At 27.3% G+C, this 24,295-nt stretch overlaps 1 protein-coding gene and 1 long non-coding RNA gene across 2 annotated transcripts; one reads left to right on the forward strand and one right to left on the reverse strand.

The window, feature by feature from the left end:
• Positions 1 to 8,121: 8,121 nt before the first annotated feature.
• On the forward strand, positions 8,122 to 9,441 carry LOC131171835 (uncharacterized). The gene is made up of 2 exons (XR_009142470.1): positions 8,122 to 8,583; positions 9,128 to 9,441. It is a non-coding gene; the product is annotated as an uncharacterized LOC131171835 (long non-coding RNA).
• Positions 9,442 to 9,803: 362 nt separating this feature from the next.
• LOC131172092 (receptor-like protein 14) lies at positions 9,804 to 16,730 on the reverse strand. The gene is made up of 12 exons (XM_058133039.1): positions 16,376 to 16,730; positions 15,944 to 16,105; positions 15,684 to 15,824; positions 15,419 to 15,565; positions 14,600 to 14,746; positions 14,378 to 14,483; positions 13,879 to 13,952; positions 13,639 to 13,765; positions 13,124 to 13,263; positions 12,837 to 12,977; positions 10,132 to 11,978; positions 9,804 to 9,899 (listed from the first exon to the last, which is right to left on the reverse strand). Exons 1-12 carry the CDS (start codon positions 16,728 to 16,730, stop codon positions 9,804 to 9,806), a joined length of 3,483 nt encoding a protein of 1,160 aa, XP_057989022.1.
• Between the last annotated feature and the right edge of the window lie 7,565 nt (positions 16,731 to 24,295).

Raw genomic sequence — 24,295 nt, forward strand, 5'->3', positions numbered from 1 at the left:
CCAGCAACACTTTTTCTTGCTTTCTTTATAAAGCATAATAAATGACTTTATTGTTTATGGAAAATGATGCCATTTTGAGTAGGAATCTATGATAATAGGATTAAACTGTTGGGCTAATACCTCGATGGTTAAGCACTTGCTTGTTAGTTTGAAATCGTTTGGTTTGATTCAGAATTAAACCAAAATAACCAATTGATTGAAATTCAAAAATATAAAAACTGAAACAAGCTGAGGTTATGAAAGGAATCAAACTAAATCAAATCGATTATTTCAGTTTAGTTTTTCAATTTTAACCTTCTCTTTTCACTTTCCTACATTTTCCCTCACTTTTTTGGATTTTCTCTCAAACCAACTAACCCCAGGCTAAAATAAAAAACCTTCCACGCATACTCTTTCCCACGAATACAAAAAATTATAATATATATCAGGAGTACTAAAAAATAGTATTATCTTGGTCGCATATTTTTAATTTTTTATTTTAAGAAAATAAGACTCATATATTTACATAAACAATAAAAAATAGTATTATGTTGGCCGCATATTTCCTTCCTATATCCAAATACAAAAAGAAAAAAAAATATAATTTTCCTCATAATCATTGAATTCTTTAATCTTCCTCTAATTATTTTCTTTCCTCCCATCTAAATAGTCTTAATTTCTTTCTATATTAAAATAAGAAAAATTACTATTTAATCTTTCTATTTTAATAAAATTAACTATTTAATATCTTATTTTCAAAAATATATTAGTAGTTACATTTTGTTCCATCTACTCTTTAATCTTTTAATTTAGTTTAAATAAAATTTTCTGTTTGTCAATATATTTAAAAATATATTAATAAAAATATTATTATAATGATAAAAAGAAACAAAGGGTGCAACAACCACCAAATTTTCATCACGAAGTTAGTTACGCCACTCATCGATCATAAGTTAAAATTGGAGAAAACAGTGCAATTATGTACTATAGTCTTATTATAACGATTGATTATAATCAATGATTAAAGTATAATTATTGTACATATAATAATTATACTAAATAATTATTCTGAAATAGGGCCACATTTTTCAATTGAAATAATTTTGTTTTACCAAGTCAAGTCTTCACTCTCTCTTTCCTTCTCCTTCATAAGGGCTTTTGAGTAAAGTAGCATAGGAAAATTAGTAAAATAGGGCTTTTGAGGTACACTAGCCTTTCTTATTTGGCAAAATAGAAGACGAATGTAAAAATTCGATTATCACAAATGTTAAACATATTTCATGTAAACTAATGGCTACCCAATTATAATGAACAAAATTTAATTTAATATAATATATTTTTTCAAAATCTACAATTTCTAGGATGTAGAATCACAAATATTTAAAATAAAGTGTTTGCTCTGTATTTCAAGCATGAAATTATGATGGAAAGGTTTTTTAGAAAGTATTATTTTAAATATTATTAACGAATTTGTTTAATAATTATTTTAGAATTTTATAATTAAAATATATTAAATTTAATTTCAAATGAATTTTTATTATTCATTATAATTTATTTATTTAATGAATTGCTTTTAACAATATTAAATAAATTTTTAAGCATTTGATATGTGTTGAACATATTTTCATACACGTCAAAATTTATTAAAATTATTTAATTTTGACAACATGTTTGGAACACGACGTCTTCTTTTTTTTTGTTTATTTTTATTTTTATTTTTTTATCCTATTAACTATATATATATATCTCGAATTAATTATGATTACTTTCCAATGCATAAAAAAATATAAATTAAAATTATATTTCTAGGAATAATAATTACTTAATAACGAATCTTATATATATATATATACTTTAATTATAAATGATACCATTTTGATTATGAATGGCTAAATAATAAAAAAAAAATCATTTTTTTTGTTTTAATTAAAACTTTTTAATTTTATATATAACTTTAATTGTAAAATTTTCATATTTTTTTAATTTTAATAATAAATTTAATTAAAACAATTAAATTCATTGATTAATAAAAATAATTCTAATCCTTTTGATTTTATTAATTTGTTCAATAATTTTTAATTCAGAAAACTTCGTATTGACTAATATTGACAATGTAGATAAATATTTGAATTATTTTATCAATTGAACCATCCCATTAAACAAACCACTAAAATTAAAATTAATATGAAAATTTGAGTATTAAATTGATAAAATTAAAAGGCTTACTTAAAATTGAAAAAGTTTACAAAGTTTTGAACTTTTCTAGTCATTTGGCCATTATGAATCTAAGGTAATACGTACTGAATCACTGGACTAATAGCTTGATGGTTAAGCACTAGCCTCTTATGTAAGAGATTTAGAGTCTAATCTTTGACAAATCTATATTTATTCTAAATATTTTCAAAGCATAAAAAGATAATGAGCAAAATTAATCATATAAAATATATTATGAATTTACGATAGAAATAAGCATGATATTGCGAGATATTTTGTCATCACTATGAAAAACTTTCCATTACAAAATTTCACCTTTAACATCCTCTCGATTTTGTCAAAGTTAATGCTTCAATAATTGCAACTATGCTACAGTTGATCTCAAAAATTAATGTTTTAATCACAAAAATTTGCAATAATTAAAAAATTAAATATATTAATTATAAATATTTTTAAAATGATTAATTTTTAAAATTGATTTTTATTAACATTAAAATAATAATTTTTTTAAATGATTTTCAATTTCCAATTGCAATATTATATGAAACTATAATATTTTCTTTTATTCTGTGGAGGCCTAATTAATGGACTCAGTAAAACGGATAAGCAGATGAAGAGACACGAATTTAAGACCTCACCATCACCATTCCCTCTACCTTGAAGAAAAATCAATCAGACTGCTCCTGATTGTCGTGAAACTATAATAGTTAATCTTTAATTGTGTAATGAATATTGAGATGTGTCACCAAATCTATATGATTTTAAATGCATATTTTCAGTTGGCAATCTCATTTTTCAGTATTTTACAGACCTAGGTTGTATAATAATTTGAGTTGAACTTCCTAGCTTGATCAACTACTTGGCAAATGTTCCACCAGTCATCATGTCTTGAACTACTTGCTTTAAGAGAGTCAAGTCTTGTGTGGCCTGCCCATAAACAATTTTTCTTGTCTTTTTTATACGGCAAAATAAAAGAATTAGTTTGCTTTGTCTGAGTCAAGTCTTGAGTGGAAGTGTGAATCTATTACGTATTGTGTAGCAACACTTTTTCTTACCTTCTTTATAAGGTAGAATAAATGACTTTATTGTTCATTGAAAATTATGCAATTTTGATTATGAATCTAAGATAATAGGATTGAGCCATTGGGCTAATAGCTCGATGCTTGATCACTTGCTTTTTAGTTTGAAATCAGTTGGTTCAATTCAGAATCAAACAAAAATAACCAATTAATTGAAATGAAAAAAGTATGAAATCTGAAATATGCCGAGATAATGAAAGGAATCGAACCAAACTAATTCTATTATTTCAACTTAGTTTTTCGATTTTGACCTTCCCTTTTTACTTCCCTACATTTGCCTCACTTTCTTGAATATTCTCTCAAACCAACTAATCACATATCAAAATAGAAAACCTTCGACACATATTCTTTCTCACGAACAGGAACAATTATAGTATACATTAAGAGCATTAAAAGATAGTATTATTTTAACTACATATTTTTAATTTTACTTTATTTATAAAAAAAATGAGACTCATATATTTATAAAGAAAGCATTTACTTGTGAAAATTATGTGCTCACAAAGATTTAGAGCAATGTCCAGGTCGAGTGCTATCCACGATGACTCGAAACAATTAAAATGATTTGAATTCTAATATTTTACTGATTCGATTAATTAAAACTAAGTCAAATTCTAATATTTTTCGAGTAGGGTTCGATTAGCACAAGGGTAAGTTGAATTATTTGCAACTCTGATAATTAGTGCAAAGCATTGGACCTCGTGATTCGTGCTCAATAATTTCATATCTTATAAATCAAAGACAACTTCTGTAATGGTCCATAAGTTGGTGAATGGCCGCTGACTTGCAAGTCTTGATTTGAAATGGAACCAGCATTTTATAATTATGCATATATACTCAACATTTTAAAATTATAAAATTATCTCTATATTTTATAAATTATTTTTGAATATTTAAGGATAAATTATAATTTTATTATTTCAAAAAATAACTTTCCTTTTAATATTTCCTTTTTATATCCACACATATATATATATAGTCCTCTTAATCATTGTATTCTTTTATCTTTCTCCGATTATTTTTTTTCCTCTCATTCAAACGTAGTGATTATTTCTTTCTATTCCATCCACTCTTTAATCTTTCTGTTTAATTTAAATCAAGTTTTCTGGTTATCAATTTAAAAGAGAGATAAATTACCATTATGAGAACTAAATAGTTCAAGATTTAGAAAATAAAAAGGGAGTATATAGTTGTATTTTCAAATTATAGGAATTAAATGAAATTACAAACTAACACCTAAAATTACTCTAACGATTAAGCAATATATGGAACAAAAATATAGGGAATAACTAATATATTTTTCAGAATAGAGAACCAAATAGTTAGTTTAGGTAAAATAAAGGGATTAAATAGTAATTTTTTTCTAAAAATTAAATTACAAATTAAAATTAAATTTCATTCAATTTAATTAATATTAATTTTAGTATCAAAAATTTTTGAAGGAAATAAATAAATCACATTTATAAATAAAATATATAATATTTATCATTATTTTTAAATTTCAATTACCATAATAAATTATTTTATATCACTAAAATCGTAACTTGACTTAACTTGCAATTTCACCTTAAGCACTTTATGCATTTTGTTCCAATAGCTTGTGATACCACTGCTAACAAATTTAATAGCTTGTGATACCACTGCTAACAAATTTTTGATATATATGGTGCAAAAGGGGAAGTGCTGGTGCAGCCACTTATGAGAACCTTGAGAGGGAGCTTTGATGGCTTTTTTTTGGTGCAACCACTTATGCACCTCTCTTGGAGGTGAAGAGAACTTCATTAAAAGTCTAGATCAGAGCATCAGAGTTCAAAATATCCCCTAGCTAAGGTAACACAGCCTTAGCTAACCAATCTGCAAATTTTTCTTGTTTGCACTATCAATTTTACAAAAAGAAACAGATACGAAAAGGGTACAAAACTGGGAGATGATTTTAGCATTAGCTTGAATGTCCTTAAGGGTATTGTCTTTGCCGTGAAAAATATATTATAAATGACAAAATAATCAGAATATAACGTTGTCAGGAACTGTGAATTTTCAGGCACGACCACCACATGTTTGATAAAATGCTTCAAAGATTTCATGCACTGAAGTAGCTCAATTTGTACATATTTTCCTTATTCAAATGTTCAGCAGTGATGCGTCCCTACCGCAAGTGCACGGGTCGTACAAGTAGTATAGAAAAATATCGATCCCACAAGGAGTTGTGTTAATGATTGAATTTTTGATATAAAAGTTGACTAAATCGAAGTATTTATGAAATTAAAGTAGTAAATTAATGGGTAATGGAGTATGCAATCTAAATGTGCAAAATTAATATTCTATTCAACAATGTATTAATTAAACTAAAATTGTATCAAATTGAAGTAAGCAAGTTCAAATATGGCAATATTAAAATGGTAAGCAATTAAATTCGATTAGAAATTAACAATGGTAAAAAGGCGATTCCGGAGTTCGGGATTTCATATTCGAGCTATTTTGGGATTTTAAATTGGTTATCCAATCTTATGAAACTTATGGGTTTTAAGGAGATTAATTCTTAAATCCTTTGAATTCCCTTTCGAGTGAGACAAAGAGTGCCTTAATCAAACTAATCCTACTTTCGTGGAGTTAGAATTAATTAAGACCCATTAAGTTCTTTAATTAATCTATGAATCCTCTTAATCCTTAGCCTATTTCTAGGTCTAAGTTAATTAAGTCCAATTTCTTGATTATCTATCACAAGGCCTTCTCCTTTCGGTGCTTCAACCATGGATTAAGAACATCACTTAATGGGATCCTACACTAAGCATGTCATTAAGCATACAAGAAATGGATAAAACTCATTAACACCACAAAATATGGATTACCCAATCAAAATCCACAAAATATCTCAAATATTACAACCCTTACTCCAGAATCAAAAGTAAACTACTCACTATCCATAATGCTTACAAGAAATTGTGAGTTTATAAGGAAATAAAGCTTTAATCTAAGCTAAGAAATAAGAAATTAAACACTAGAAGTATAGAAAAATATAAAGGAAGAAAGAAATCTGCAAATCTTGGTTGAAAATGGTGTGGAAGGTGAAAGTGACTCCTCAAATTCTGCCTCTCTTCTCCTTTTCTTCTTTGCTCCTTGTCCCCCCCTTTTTAAAATGGGAAAATGGGACTATTTATAGCATTTTTCTGACATGGAGCCCTAAAATGGTATGTTCTAGGAGGAATTAGTTGAGGGAATCTCCTGTCAGCTCATTAATGAACTCTTTATGGGACTGCATAAGTGGATTGCATAAGTTATGCAGTCCCTTATGCAGTTTTCGGCTGGTTCTGAGTCACTTATGCGAAACTGCATGACTTGGTGCATAGGTTATGCACAATTCCGTGAAGGTGCATAAGGGAGGCGAGAATGTGCATAAGCTATGCAGTCTCCTTATGCACATTTCTACTGTTCTCGAAACGATGATCTTTCTCCTTATGCAGATCTGCATAGCTTATGCGGCAAGTTATGCACAGTTCGGTCAATGCATATTTCAGCTTGAAAATCTGTTTTTGACATCTTTGACTGTAGAAGACACTCCTCAATGGCAAAATTCTCTTCAGTCCTTCAAAAACACCATTTTTCCTACAAAACAAAGTAAAAATTACAAATTAATGCAAAATTGAGAACTATGAAAAACTAACTAATTAACTAATGAAATTAGCTAAAAATGGCTAATAATCAAATAAAAATGGTTATAAAATTAGACCTAAATGACTATGCAAAATGTATGCATCAAGCAGATGGGTTTGCTGATTAGAAAATGACTATACAAAACCAAATGTAAAAATCCCAACATTAAAAGGTCTTCAAGCAATTAAACACGCAAGTCTCTTCTAGTTGGATGACTAAATCGCAAAAATTCAAAATTTTATGATTGCAATGAAAATAATACAAATTTTAGTGACAATGTTTTCAATTATAGTTCAAATACTATCATTTTGTTGGGGTTTAGAAACTTAGTGACATGTATATATTTAAAAATTTGTTAGACACTTAATTTTGGTGATTTTTTTTTTCTCCATTATGCATCTAAAACATCTTTCTTTCTCTTTATGTGAAGTTGATAAGTTATGAGTGAAAGTAGAGAAGAGAAGAGAATTAGGGAGGGATGAAAGAGATAGATGGGGACATTTGTAGATGTATTGCTTTCCAAATTTCTACTGCCTAATTCACTTTGTTTGAGTGTTTGTTTTTTCCTCCATTTAGTCTCTTATGCTTTGAAGTCAACAAAAAAAATGGTAAGAAAAAAAATTTTGGGTAGCCCTTTGACTTTGATGAAAGTATATGTAATGTGACTGCTCAATTGGCAATACTCCCCTTCCAAGGTCCAACAATGAGGGCATTGGATCTGTTAGAGCTGTAAGAGTTTCCTTAGATACTCAAAAGTCAAAGATATTTTGTATGTTAACTTTAGTTAGTATAATGTTTGGTGTAAAGAAGTGATAATGCAGAATTTATGGAGTAAATTCTGAAAAGTAATTCTGCAGTAGGTATGGCTCATGTACTGCTTTTGTAATGTGTCTCCTATACAAGGAGCTTTATGTTAATAAAAGTGTGTGAGTGCAGATGTTCCATTTCAGAAAACTTATGTTTAGTTCTCTCTTTTTATGCTCAATAATTTAACAGGATCAGTAACATAGTGTTAAAAGCTTATGTATCATGATATAAAATATCAAGCATCTATATAAGGTTTCGTATAAAGGTGAAGAAATGGCTAATCCGTTCAGGTTGATTGAATTCTTCACCAAAAAGGATGTTCAAAGTATTATCAGGATTAGCTTATGTTTTGTGGCTTATCTTATGTTTTTTTTTTTCTCTGCCAGGTTTTTTCACTTAATATGATGCATTTGGAGCTGGGTGTATGGGGAAGCCTGATGGCTGGGATTAGCTTATTGGAATGATTTCCATTAGCACTAAAAATATCTGTATCTCTACCATAGTTGTTGAATGATTCAACAGCAGCTGATTAGGATTGAATCCATCTCACACAAGAAATAGGAGGATTTATGTATCTATTTATTCTAATTGCCGTATTTGCTGAATATAATGGTGACTTTATGTCGGTTATGGCAGATGATATGGAACGGTTGTTGACGGTAATAAAACTCATAAATTCTGTTTTAGAGTTTATTTAATAACTTTTACCTTGGCATGCCTATGAAGCACAAAGGTTTACAATTGTCTTTGTTCTGTCAGTCAAACTAATTGAAGTTACAATATGATTGGATCATTTTTATGAAAAAGGGTTATGATGAGGAGCCACCATTAGACTTCAAAATTGATCATGAAGGTATTTGGTCATCATTTGGATGTTTCTCATTCATGTGTTATATCTATTCATTATATTGGCAGACATCCCACCTCTGTGTTAAATCCTGCTCTTCTCATATTGGCAATTGATCATGTTGGATTTGACTTGTTCAGAGTGTATGAGTTTTACGTACAATGGTTGCATCGAATAAATTCCTTTTTTGTTCTAACATATTGTAGGTTCCATTTGAAGAAGGAAATCTGGATTGTCAATTAAATACCTAGTCCATGCTAATTACGAACCTTTCTTGGATCTGAAGAGAACTTTATTGAAAGCCTAGAGCAGAGCATCAGAATACAAAATATCCCCTAGCTAGCTAACAGAGCTTAAGTTAACCAATCCTCGAATTTTACAAAAAGAAACAGATATTTGCAAAAAGAAACAGATATGAAAAGAGTATAAAACTAGGAGATGATTGTCACATTAGCTTGAATGTAGACTAAGCTTGTAGATGCAGACTTACACTTAAAGATTGACGCCATAGACAAGGAGAATTTGACATATGACTACTCTGTGATGGCAGGTGATCCTGCCATTGATGGATCTCTTTTCAGATTAAGGTTGAAAGCTGCCTGATGGAGGATCCATCTTCAAGCGCAGCAGCAAGAGTTACACTATTGATGGTGCTGAGGCGAATGAAGAGGAAATTAAGGCTGGACAAGAAAAGGCCATGGAAGCCTTTGTAGGAATATTCAGGCTATGATAGATTGAGGGCTCAAACGCCAACGCTCCAATAATAAAAATTTAAATTTTTAACACAATGTTTTATATTTAAATTGTGCTAAGATCGAAAATTTGAGATTATAGAAAATACAGAGCTATTCAAAATTTGATTTACTACAAAGAATTTTCCTGCGACATGAGAATTAATTTCAAGCAAATTATTATTTATAGCTGGGTGTATGGCCTCATCTCATACACCCAACCATTCAAAAACTTCCACAAGCAAACATTTATTTTATTTTCATGACCAAATTTCATTTTATCATCAAATAATTAAGAATTTAAGTTTGAATATTGCAGAATGAGTTTTTAAAAAAAAATTGCTAAATGTAATTTATCTTAATTTCATTTTTAGACAAATATTCAAACTTACAGTACTATAAATCTTGAGCAGGCTTGCAGAGTGACTACTTCTCATTCAAGAAATGAACAGCACACCAGAGTACATAGGAAGTTGCAAAGTCAACAAGCTATGTTTATAGCTCATCTAACTGACTGACAGAAACAAGTAATAAATGATGTTCTGCAATCAGCTTCAGCTCATTATTCTGCAACATTCCCAGCTTACACAACTACAACACAAACTCAGCTGACTCATAGCAGACCCATGGTTTCTAAAGTACATAGCAGACCCAGGCTTCAATAGCATCTAAACACAAAAGGAATATTGTCCACCAGAAAATAGTAGAGGTTGGTGAGGCTCAACTCTATCATATAGAACCATGCTCTTCGCCAATATGGATTTATGTACAAAACGGCTGCTATGGTCAACAACACTATGGCATAAGAAATCAGAAAACTCACATGGAAAGCATCAATGTCCACAAAGCCACCATCCTTTTTATGATATTTTTTATCCTCCTCCGAAAATCTTGGCATTATTGATGAAGAAAAGCAACTTTTAGACAGTGGAGGTCCACAAAGGAAAGGGTTTCCCTCATAGCTACTATTCTCGAATGTCGCAAATTGTGCAACCATCTCAGGGGTCCTGCCAGATAAATTGTTGTGCGCTACACTGAAGACAGCTAGAAAATATAGTTGAGTGAGTTGAGGGATTTTGCCATTCAAGTTGTTATAGGAAAGATCCAAGCTCTCAATTTGCTTTAGGTTTGAAAATGATTGTGGAATCAATCCCGTCAACTTGTTATGGGACAGGTTTAACAGCTGGATTTTGTCAAGATTTCCTATTTCAACAGGAATTTCACCTGTCAAATTGTTGCAGGACAGATCGAGTCCTGACATGAGGCTGAGAATGCTTCCTTGGAAATAACGCAATGCATTCTTTGTTGTAACCTCCAAAGGTTGAGTCATAGAACCTATAGGAGAACGCATGTAAAAACTTTCGTGCTCAGAATACCTACGAAGGCTTATGCAAGGGGGAACAGGACCAGAAAGATTATTATTAGAAAAATCAACCAAACTCAATTGGGTTAAGTTGCACAACTGAATTGGTATTTCACCTTCAAGTCTATTATAACCCAAAAGAAGATAGGTCAATGTTGAAAAATTGCCAATCCATTCTGGAATCCTTTTAGTGAAATCGTTGTGACTAAGATCCAATATTGTTAATTCAGAACAACCATAAAATGCATTCGTCAATGGTCCTTGTAGCCAATTTTTTGATAGATAAACTTCATTGATCATTGGAGGGACAAAGCTAGATGGCAGGTTTCCAAAGAAATTGTTCTCTGACAGATCCAAGATTCGGAGAGTAGTCATATTCGTTATCCAACCAGGGATGCTACTAGAGAGTCGATTATCACTCACGTCCAACATTTCCAACATTGTGCAATTAGCTATGCTATATGGGATACTTCCAGTGAATTGATTGCCATCCAACAATAATCGAAACAATTCTTTGCAATTAGCTTGTTTTGGGAATATTTGGCCATGCAAACTATTGTTTGAAAGAATGAGCTCATATAACGAACTGCATCCAACAATCAACTCTTGGGGTATTATGCCTGACAAATGATTGTTGGACAAGTCTAATACTGTCAGTTGACTCATTTTGCCAAATGATGAAGGAATGCCACCAGTGAGACCATTTCCAGACAAGTCTAGAGAAATTAAACTTAGAAAACAAACTCCAATTTCTGTTGGAATAGAGCCATTGAAGTAGTTGTCAGAGATGTCTAAGTCTGAAAAATACACATGGGAATGAATTGGCAATTGGAGAGGCCCCGAAAGAGAACAGTTGGGCAAGTGAAGTGTATCTAATTTTGTGTTGTTCCTGATCAACCAATGAGGAAACTCTCCCTTCATTTTAATATTTGACATATCAACATATTCTAATTTATGCTGATAGTAGAAGAACTTGGGAAACACTCCGCCATGTCCTTGACCTGACAAATCTAGGGTCCGTAGTTGAAATTTTGGTGTCAGAGTAGGCACATCTATATCTGCATATATTTCATTCTCATGACAATTCAAGTGCTTGAGCTTTGAAAGGTTGAAGAATGGCAGAAGAGAGATTGGCATTTGGAACAGGTTCCTTGAAAGATGTAATGTGTGCATGGATGTGAGGGTCCCCAGGGGAGATAAGGAGATATTTCCGATGAAGTGATTGGAAGATAGATCTAACAGTTGAAGGGATGTTAAATTTGCTAGACATAAAGGTAAAGTGCCACTGAGATCATTGTAGCTCATATCTAAAATTATTTTATGTGAAAAGTGTTAGTACAAAAGACATTCTAAGCTTTGCTTTCAAATATATTTTCATTTTTAGAATTGTATAAACAAGCAATTTGAAATTTTTGAAAGACTAGTAAGGGTCTATATTTATTTTTTATTTATTTATTTATTTATTTTTTATAAAATGATATACTAAACTTTATTAAAATGTCTTAAGTCCGCAAATAATATAAAAATTTTAAAAATTATTTTATTTATTGCATACTACTACATCAATATAATTATTAACATAAAAACAAATGTCTATTAAAATTGATATCATTTTGTCAAATATTCAAGTGAGTATAAAAAAAATTCATAAAATTCCTTTTTGTAATAAACCATGAGTGTGACAAAAAGAGGGTTAAAAGAACCTTACCTTTGGCTGCAGGTATGGTGCCGTTTAGTTGACAATCGGACAATAATAAAATCTTAAGAGAGGGCATCTTTTCGATGTCTTTTAAGAAGTTCCTGTGGAGAGTAGACGATCTCAAATCCAAATGCTCCAAATTTTTGAAATTCGGCAAGCCTATTAAAAAATAATATTGCTGTTTTTATTAAAAAAATAATAATTCAATTATGTGTTTAATAACACAATTAAAGAATGAAAATTGATATTTTAATATAATGATAAAGGTGAGATTATTTAAAAATGGAAATCACAGATAAACCTTAATATTATGAAAATATTATTCATCAAATATAGTCATTAAATAAATAAATACATAAATAAAAGAGCTTAACAGATAAATCTTGACATGTATATTGTATAGCTCAAATGAAGTTTTTTGAAGGCTATAAATGAGCTTCTTTTTTTTTAAATCTTATCGAATTACCTTGACTAGGTAGGTCAGCATTGACGCGTTGCATAGATAAAAATTTAAGAGAGGGCAATGCTCTAAGGCTCTTAAAAGACTCTTCATCCAATGAGGAATCATCCAGGGACAACTCTTCCACGCTTGAAAAATTACCCATCTCTACTTAATGAAAAAAAAAAAAAAAAAAAAAAAGGGCAGAGCTCCAATGAAACTAGGCAAATTAATCACAAGTATTGCGGCATATATGCAAGTAATGACTAATGAGAATAACTTGAAGGAGTTTTGGGCATATCTCAAAAACCTACCTTGAGCAAATATTCTTCCTTTGAAGCTGCTACGCATTAGAGAAAGGGTCTTGAGAAATGGGTATGCCCCTAATAATTCTAGCTGAATGCTGCTTCTTCCATACCCATAATTGCCATCAAGGAAAAGAGAGCTCAAATTCCTAATGATTTTGACATGTGCAAGTGAATGAACAAAATATAGTATTCAGACATGTGTTTTTATATCTTCGATCATGCTCAATGCCATTATACCAATTGGCAAGCCAATGTGATCTTTCGGCATCTTAGCAAAGGAGGGTTGTATTTTATTGTTCATATTAGCCTACGGGGCTTAAGGCTAGTCTATATATACACACACACTTACTTGTAACAAATTGCTTCACTAGTGAATACAATTATGTTTTGTGATATAATAGAGAAAATATGTAATATTTAATTTATGGAATTGGAATCTATATTGAAAATACAATAAAAACCAACAACCAGGACCACCCAACTATTAATGCATGTATCAAACTTTGTTTTAACTAGCATACCTCTTGAGTCCACAACTTTGGTAATTTGATTTCCTCCTAGGCTCAGTACCTTTAAGTTGCCCAAAGCATCCAATTCTAGATATAAGAAGAAGAAGTAAAACAAATCCTATATAATTAGCATGTTCATCTAATAATTGTGGAATGTTATTGAGTTCGTAAGAGAACTAGAAATAATATTTTATAAATAAATAAATAGAAAGAAAAAGAGAAAGTGAAACTCACTTTGAATATCGACTGTACCTCTCAATCCACATCCATCCAGATGTAATTCTTTTAAAGATGAAAGATCACCAATGGATGATAGGGTACTATTGCTGATGTCATTAAAACTTAAATCAAGAAATTCCAATTTGCTAAGTTTTGATAGTCCTTCAATTGTGCACCAAAGCAGTTCTAGTTAGTGACTTTACATGTAATTTTCTTTTTTCTTAAAAAAAGTGTTTGTGTGTATATATATATATATATATATTATACTTTGGACATCTTAGCAAAGGAGGGTTGTATTTTATTGTTCATATTAGCGTACAGGGCTTAAGGTTAGTCTATATGCACATACAGTTACTCACTCGTAACAAATTGCTTCACTAGTGAATACAATTATGTTTTGTGATATAATAGAGAAAAAAATGTAATATTTAATTTATGGAATTGGAATCTATATTGAAAATACAATAAAAACCAACAACCAGGACCACCCAACTATTAATGCATGTATCAAACTTTGTTTTAACTGGCATACCTCTTGAGTCCACAACTTTGGTAATTCGATTTCCTCCTAGGCTCAGTACCTTTAAGTTGCCCAAAGGATCCAATTCTAGATATAAGAAGAAGAAGTAAAACAAATCCTATATAATTAGCATGTTCATCTAATAATTGCGGAATGTTATTGAGTTTGTAAGAGAACTAGAAATAATATTTTATAAATAAATAAATAGAAAGAAAAAGAGAAAGTGAAACTCACTTTGAATATCGACTGTACCTCTCAATCCACATTTATCCAAATGTAATTCTTTTAAAGATGAAAGATCACCAATGAATGATAGGGCACTATTGCCGAATTCGTTAACACTTAAATCAAGAAATTCCAAACTTCTAAGTTTTGATAGTCCTTCAATTGTGCACAAAAGCAGTTCTAGTTAGTGACCTTATATGTAATTTTCTTTTTTTTTTTTAAAAAAGTGTGTGTGTGTATATATATATATATATATATATATATATATATATATATATATATATATATATATATATATATATATATATTATACTTTTAAATTTTTTAATATATATTATTTATCTATTTATTTTATAATATTAAATTTTTATTATTGTAAAATAAATATTTTCTTAAATAATTATTCAATTTTAGTCACAGAAAAGTTATAGCATAGCTTTGTTTATAAAAAAAAAAAGAAAGAAGGTCATTATTTTTAACGGTTGAAAAAGAGTAATTTTATTATGACGGAAAACTTAAAATTTATCTCTTCAAAGGTTTAATTAAATTTTGAGAAAATGAAAAATTTTCAACTCTTAATTTGGAAAATTGGCGCAAATGAACATAATACTTTATTTTTCAATTTTCTTAAAAAGTTCTTTTTGCAAATTACCTTAATTTTTCACAAGTGAATAACTCAAAAATCTGCAAATTTTCAAGTCTCTATAGTCCTCCACAAGCAAAATAAAAAAAAATATTGGTTAAAATTTGTGCTTGAATAAGATTGAAAAATAAATAAAAGGAGACATTGAAAAATTATAATATAAAAATATCACAATTTGGGCTAACCTTGAAAATCAGTTATATTTTCTAATTTGCTGTCCATCAATGTTAAAGATTTTAAAGATGAAAATACACTTAGAAGTGGTATGATGCTCTTGTTGAAGTTGTTGGCTGACAAATCAAGAAACTCCAAATTTTCAAGTCCTGATAGTCCTTCATAAGTCATAAAAGAGTATCAGTCAAAGTTTTACTTGAAAATTGAAAATAAATAAATAAGTAAAAGGAAAATCCTGATCAATTATAATAAAAAGATATCACAATTACAGCTAACCTTGAATGCCACTTTCCAATCTATTCCAAGCTAAATTTAATGATTTTAAAGATGGAAAGATGTGTAAAAATGGTATGATGCTATTGTTGAAGTTGTTGGATGACAAATCAAGAAACTCCAAATTCTGAAGACGTGGTAGTCCTTCAAAAGTCATAAAAAAGTGTTAGTCAAGTTTGAGCTTGAAAATTGAAAAATAAGTACATAAATAAATGGAAAATCCTCAAAAATTAGAACAAGGAAACATTTTAAGTTGAGCTAACCTTGAATATCAGTTACACTTTCCAATCCAGTGTGGCCCAAATTCAATGATTTTAAAGATGAAATATGGCCAATAGATGATACAATGCTATTGTTGTTGTTGAACGAGTTATATTCTAAATCAAGAAACTCCAACTTGCTGAGCCTTTCTAATCTTTCAAAACCTGCATCTAATCTTTCCAATCGAGTTAGATTTATTTATTGTTTTCGAGTTGTCAAAAAAAAAAACTTAATCATGTTTCAATCATAAAACTATGAAAATATCTAAATAATAGTTTCAAACTACTTTTTGTTTTCTTAACAATAACTAAAATTAAAGTGTTATTAGCAGCTTTTATCAAATATTAGAAAAAAAAACTTAAAATATTATGAAACAAAAGGTGTATTAGTTATTGCATAATTATACGATAATGCAAGACAAATCAATATTCTACCTTCATTCTCAACACAATCAATAATATAATTGTATTGTAAGCTAAGACTCGTCAATTCTTGAAAAGGAAGAAACAAAGAGGCATTGAAGCACCATTCAGAGGCCCAATAATCGCCTTGAATACTGAGTTTGGAAACTCGTCCAGTGGTGGAGCTGCAGTGAATATTTTCCCATTTACAACAGTCATCAGTGTATAATCCCCAAGAACAGAGTGACATGTATTCATGACAATCGAAAGAAGCCTTGAGTTGCAAAAGAGCATTTCTCTCATTCTCCAAACAACCATCACAGCTCCACCATCCCTCTAATAATGAAGCTATTACTAAAGCAACCAACAGCTGCTTAATTAGCCTCATTTCAGTACTTGTATGCGAAATATAAACAATTATTTCTCTTCAATTACGCAATGAAGCAATAGCCTAGCACCTTTGGGCTTTTATAGACCCATGTTGTGTAATAATTTCAGTTGAGCTTCCTTGCTTCATTAACTAGTTTTTCTTTTCTTTTTTCACCCAGTCAAGTCTCCTCCCTTCTTCTCCTTTATATGGGCTTTTAAGTAAAATAGCATAAGAAGATTGGCAAGTCTCTGGAATTTATTTGCTTTTATCCACAACGCTTTTTCTGGCCTTTTTTATACGGCAAAAATAAAAAGACAAATGTGGAAAAAAAAATTATCACCAACGTCACGCATATTTCATGTAAATCAACAGTCACGCAATTATAATGAATCAAATTTGATTTAATATAATATATTTTTTAAAAATCTATAATATTGATTACTGTATTTGAGGTTTGATATTATAATGGAAAGGTTAAAAATTTATTTTTAGAAAATATTATTTTAATGCTGTTAAAAAAATGGTTTAATTATTTTAGAATTGTATAATTAAAATATATTGAATTTAATTAATTTCAAACCAATATATATATATATATATATATATATAATGAATTGTTGTTCCAAATAATATTTTAAAAGCCATATTAAATAAATTTTTATGCATTTGATTTTCGCACACGTCAAAATTTTTTAAAAATATTTAATTTTGACAACATGTCTCCAACGTGGTTGGAACGCGACGTCTTCCTAGCTTGGTCAGCCACTTGGGAAATGTTCCACCACTCATCATGTCTTGAGCTACTCGCTTTAATGGAGTCGAGTCTTGTGTGTATTGCAACATTTTTTCTTGCTTTTTTTATGCGGCAAAATAAATAAATTACTTCACCTTAAAATAAAAGAAAATTTTAAAAGGAAAATAAATGTTAGATTCTACTCCTATTTTCCTTTTAAATTAAATAAAATTGGGAGAAAATATTTAAAATTGTAAAATTATCTCCTTATTTGTAAATTATTTTTAAATATTTAATTATAAAATTATAATTTTATTATTTTAAAAAATAAATTTCCTTTTAATATATATTTTCCTTCCTCTTTTCCTTCTTTCCTATTATTTTCCTTCTTTTCTATATATAATTATTGTATTTTTTTATCTTCTTTTAATTAATTTTTTTTCCTCTCATTTAAATATAATGTTAATTTTTTTATATTAAAATAAAAAAATTATTATTTAATTTCTCTATTTTAATAAAATTAACTATTTAATTCTCTTATTTACAAAAATATATTAGAGAAAATAGTGCAATCATATAAAATAATTTTATTCTAATCATTAATCATGGTAATCACGTTATAATCAATGGTTAAAGTGTAATCGGTGTATATATAACAATTACACTAAATAATTATTCTAAGATTTGGGCTAAATTATTCTATTGAAATAATTTTGTTTCACAAGTCAAGTCTCCCTCTTCCCCTTTTCTCCTTTATATGGGCTTTTGAGTAAAATAGCATAGGAAGATTGGCAAATCCTTGGAATTTGTTTGCTTTAATCCCCTTTTCTAGCCTTTCTTATACGGCAAAATAAATGACTAATGTGAAAAAGCGATTATTACCAATGTTATACACATGTCATGTAAACCAATGGTAACGCAATATGATGAATCAAATTTAATTTAATATAATATATTTTTTTCAAAATCTATAATTACTTGGTACATAGAATCACAAACACTTAAAATAAAGTGTTATTCCTGTGTTTGAGGTTTGAGATTCTGATGGAAAGGTTAAAAATATATTTTATAAAATACTATTTTTAATATTATTGAAAAAATGGTTTAATTATTTTAAAATTTTATAATTAAAATATATTGAATTTAATTAATTTCAAATCAATTTTTAATATTCATTATATATATTGAATTCACGTTCTCAACAATATTTTAAATGCCATGTTAAACAAATTTTTATGCATTTGATACTTGTTGAACATATTTTCACTCGCCAAAATTTTTTAAAATTATTTAATTTTGACAAATGTCTTGTTTATTTTTATTTTTATTATTTTTTTATAATATTAACTATTTCTCTTGAATTAATTAATGAATGCAACATCCTAACACTTTGAGCTTTTTATAGACCCAGGTTGTATAATAATTTGAGTTGAGCTTCCTAGCTTGATCAACTACTTGGCAAATGTTGCACCACTCATCATGTCTTGAACTGCTTGCTTTAATAGAGTCAAGTCTTGTGTGGCCTGCCCAGAAACAATTTTTCTTGCCTTTTTTATACGGCAAGATAAAGGAATTTGTTTGCTTTGTCTGAGTCAAGTCTCTAGTGGAAGTGTGAATCTAATGGCTACACTTTTTCTTACCTTTTTTATAAGGCAGAATAAATGACTTCTTGTTCATTGAAAATGATGCCATTTTGATTATGAATCTAAGATAAGATAATAGGATTGAACCATTGGGCTAATAGCTCGATGGTTGTGCACTTGCTTGTGAGTTTGAAATCAATTGGTTCAATTCAGAATCAAATAAAAATAATCAATTAATTGAAATGAGAAAAATATAAAAACTGAAACATGCCGAGGTAATAAAAGGAATTGAACCGAATCAATTCTATTATTTCAACTTAATTTTTTTGATTTTGACCTTCTCTTTTCACTTCCCTACATTTTCCTCACTTTCTTGGATATTCTCTCAAACCAACTAATCACATACCAAAACAGAAAACCTTCAACACATTCTTTCACACGAGCAGAAGAAATTATAGTATTTTCAAATTCGATTTATTAAAACTAATTCAAAGCATTGGACCCCTTGATCCGTGCTCAATTATTTCATATCTTGTAAATCAAAGACAACTTCTTTAATGGAACCAGCATTTTATAATTATGCATATGCACTCAACATTTTAAAATCACAAAATTATCTCCATATTTTATAAATTATTTTTTAATATTTAAGGATAAATTATAATTTTATTATTTCAAAAAATATCTTTCCTTTCAATATTTTCTTTCTATATATATATATATATATATATATATATATATATATATATATATATATATATATATATATATATATATATATATATTCCTTTTAATTGTTGTATCCTTTTATCCTTCTCCAATTATTTTCTTTCCTATCATCCAAACGTAATGGTTATTTTCTTCTATTCCAAATATGATTATTTTGTGATTAATTTATTAATATATAATTTTTGAATAGTTTGTTATATTAAAATATATTTTAATTAATAAAAATAAATTTTTAGTATAAAGTTTCAACTAAAAATGAATATAAAATATATTTTATATAAAAAAAATTAAATATACAATTTAAATTAATAGACTATTTTATTAATCAAATAAAGTTTTAAAGACTATTCTATTAATTAAATAAAACTTTATATACTGTATTATAATTAACCGTTAACTTTTTTAAATCCAATTTAATACTTTAACTACAACCGTGATAACTAATTATAATTCAGTTATTATACATGCAAAATAAAATTTTGACTATAATAATGAATACTCTAAAAATTTTAAGTTTTTTTTAATTTTAGGTTTTTTTTATAAGATATATCTTTCATATATATATATATATATATATATATATATATATAATTCTATTTCCTTTCGTTGAGCTACCTACCTTCATCAACCACTTTTTCTTTTTTTTTTTAATTTTTTTTTCTTTTTATTAGCTAAAAATATTATTATAATGATAAAAAGAAGCCGAAGGTGCAACCACCACCAGCTTTTCATCAACTGTTGTACCACCTGTCATATGTTAAAACTAGCATAATATCTGCACTATTTATGAATAATTTATAATTTTTATTTTTTAATTTAATTTTTAAATACATTCTAAATAAGATAAATTATTATTATTATTAATAAATAAATTTTTAATTAAAATTTATTCTCTTATTTAATTTAATTTAAATTAATTTTTATTTATTATAATAATAAATTTTTAATTAATTTATAGTGTAAATAATTAAAATACTTATTTAATTTTTTTATACATATATTAATTATAGTTTCGATGATTACTTCATTAAAATATAATAAAATTACTTTATTCAAAAAATAATTTAAATTTCATAAAATTTTTATATTTTATCTTATAATTTATATAAATTAATTTTTTTAGATTACATAAAATATATTAGATTAATGGAAAAATTATGTTATTTAAAAAATATATAAATATAATTTTTTATTATTAATATAATAAAAAATATATTAAATTACTAATAATGAATTGTATTATTTAATTTTAATAATAATGAAAATATAAAATATTATTATTAATGAAAAAAATACATTTTAGTATATTATTTTTAAAAAACATTATATCATTAAATTTTTATAAAGTAATTTTTTTTATTAATTGGATATATTTTTCATAAAATAATTCTTTAAAAAAATGTTATTGTTTTATATAAATTTATAATATAAGATAAATATAGTTCATAAAAATTAAAATTTTAATATATCATATTTTTTATTAAAATAATAAATATTAAAATTATATATTATTTTTCAAAAGATAGATTCTATAATTTTAATATCGTAACTTTATTTTTTTTTAATCATCTTTACTTATATTTAAATTTTTTATATATTCATATTTGCATTCTATTTTTGAAATTCTACTATTATATAAAAATATAATTCAGAGATAATTTATGCATAAAAATTTAGATATTTAATAAAAATTTGAAAATATTTTTGTTGAAAATTAATGATAATAAAATATGGATAATCAAAATATTAATTATACTTGTATTCGGTATATAACTACAATGAAATAAAATATTGAAAAATTTAAGAAATATTGGATAAGAAATTTATAAAAAAAATAGTAATTAAATAAATATTAATTAAATATATTTAAATAAATATATTTTTAGAATGATAACTAATAAATTTGAAAGAAATAATAAAAAAAATAGAGTAAGTTTAAAAAAATTTGAGAGCACTTAGGTGAAATGTATATGAATACTATATATGGACAAACATATAGAAACAATTTAAATAAAAGTTTAATTTTATAATTAAATATAATTTAATTGAAAATCAGTAATAAAAACACTTCAATTCAATTTTTACAATAGTTAAATGTTTCTTATTTATTTAGCCGATTTAATTCTTTCAATAGCTATAAGTTAGTCATAATAATAATAATAATAATAATAATAATAATAATAATAATAATAAGTATTAATTAATTTTAAAAAAGTAAAATATAAAATATAAAATTATTAACATAAAAATTAATACATATTAAATATAAATAAGTCAAATCTATATATTTTATTTTTATAACTTTTTATTTAGATTACACTTTTTGTCTCTCAAATTTTTTAATAAAGATTTCATAATAGAAAATATAATAATACAATAAAAATATTTATTAAAAATATAAAATAATTTAAAATTAATTAAATTATATGACAATTGATTATGTGATCACAAATTAATAACCATCATTGACATTTTATTATTGTTATTGTTGTTGTTGTTAAATTATTATTATTATTATTATTATTATTATTATTATTATTATAGAGGGTGATATGTGGTAAATAATATTTTCACATAAATAATTTATAAAAAAATAAATATAAAATTTTTTTAAATATTACATTTAATAAAAAAGGTTTTAATTTTTAAAAATCAATTTTTAAAGAAAATAATAATTTAAATCATAAATATTAAGGTAGTATATTAAATAATATTGATAATTAAAAGAACTTTTCAAAAAAAGTGTCACGTAACGTTTTTTTGGAAATACTATTTTGCTTTATATATATATATATATATATATAAGAGAAAATAGTGCAATTGTATACAATAGTTTTTATTATAAATATTGATCATGATAATCACATTATAATCAACAGTGAAAGTGTAATTATTGTACATATAACAATTACACTAGATAATTATTCTGAAAACTGGGCCATATTATTCTATTGAAATAATTTTATTTCACCAAGTCAAGTCTCCTCTCTCTTTCCCACCCTCTTTCCTTCTTCTCCTTTATATGATCTTTTGAGTAAAATAGCATGAGAAGATTGGCAAGTCTTTGGAATTGATTTGCTCTAATCCACAACACTTTTTGTAGCCTTTTTAATACGGCAAAATAAAAAGACAAATGTTCCACCCCTCATCACACGTTTAAAATGGAGAAAATTATTGAGTGCAACCATTGTATGCATAATGGCATAGTTCTAACCATTGATCATGATGGGTCACTTTATTATCAACGGATAAAGTGCATTTGTTGACTATTATAGGGGCTTTTGAGTAAAATAGCGTAGGAAGATTGGCAAGTCTTTGGAATTTGTTTGCTTTATAACCGAGTCAAGTCTCCTGTGGAAGGTTGAAGCTGATATGGACTGCCCAGCATCACTTTTTCTTGCATTTTTAACACGGCAAAAATAAAAGAATTTGTTTGCTTTAACTAAGTCAAGTCTTGTATGGAAGTGTGAATCTGACATGGATTACCAACAACACTTTTTCTTACCCTTCTTATAAGGCAGAATAAACGACTTTGTTGTTTGTGGAAAATGATGTCATTTTGATTATGAATCTAAGATAAAAGGATTCAATCACTGGACAAATAGCTCCATAGTTGAGCACTTGCCTCTTAATGTAAGAGGTTTTGAGTTTATGTAATCTCTAGCAATTCTATTTATTTTAAATATTTTCAATGCATAAAAATAATCATGAGAAGCAAAATCATATAACATATATTACGAATTTACTATTGAAATAAGCATGATATTGCAAGATATCCTATATATCAATTAAATATAAATTTTTATTTAATATTGTGTCATCACAATTCTAGAGATTGAGTTTATTATGAATTATATATATATATATATATATATATATATATAGAAATTCAGCAGAAAGAATAAAAAATAATAAAAAAAAAAGATGAAGAAGGAAGAAGATTAGAAGAACCACAGAGCCTTGAGCAAAAAGAGAGTTATTATTCAATCATAGATAGCATATTACAGAAGGTTCAATCCCTTGCATAAAGATTACAATCAGCTCCTCTCTAACTGTTTAATGACTCAACAATCGCTCTAACGACTTAACAACTACACTAATCAATATTTATCCCAAAAAAAAATCCACCACCAATCAACATTAGACTGAAACAAGCTCTCAATGGAATCTCGCTAATTGAATCGAACTCTTGCAGGGCACAATTTCACTTCATCCTGCTATTGAACCTGCTCAAATAAATGATTGAATCTACACTGAACATTTCTTATATATTGCAATTTATCATCTCATTATTGATCATTCCCTTCTTCATCGAACACAGATAATCCAAAATCAGTGGCATTCAGATGGCTCCCTCATCCTTGCTAGCCAAGAAATTCTATGGCTTGAAATACATTTTGAAAAATCCACCTTCATCAACAGGCATTGAGCTTCTCTTTTCAGCAGATCACAATGAATCCATCATAACCTCATCCAAATAATTCCTTTTTACTAAACCCTCATTATTCATGGAATTTAGCAATGAACCACTGATCATT

The sequence above is a fragment of the Hevea brasiliensis genome, chromosome 13 (genome assembly GCF_030052815.1).
Source record: "Hevea brasiliensis isolate MT/VB/25A 57/8 chromosome 13, ASM3005281v1, whole genome shotgun sequence".
Taxonomy (NCBI): Eukaryota; Viridiplantae; Streptophyta; class Magnoliopsida; order Malpighiales; family Euphorbiaceae; genus Hevea; species Hevea brasiliensis.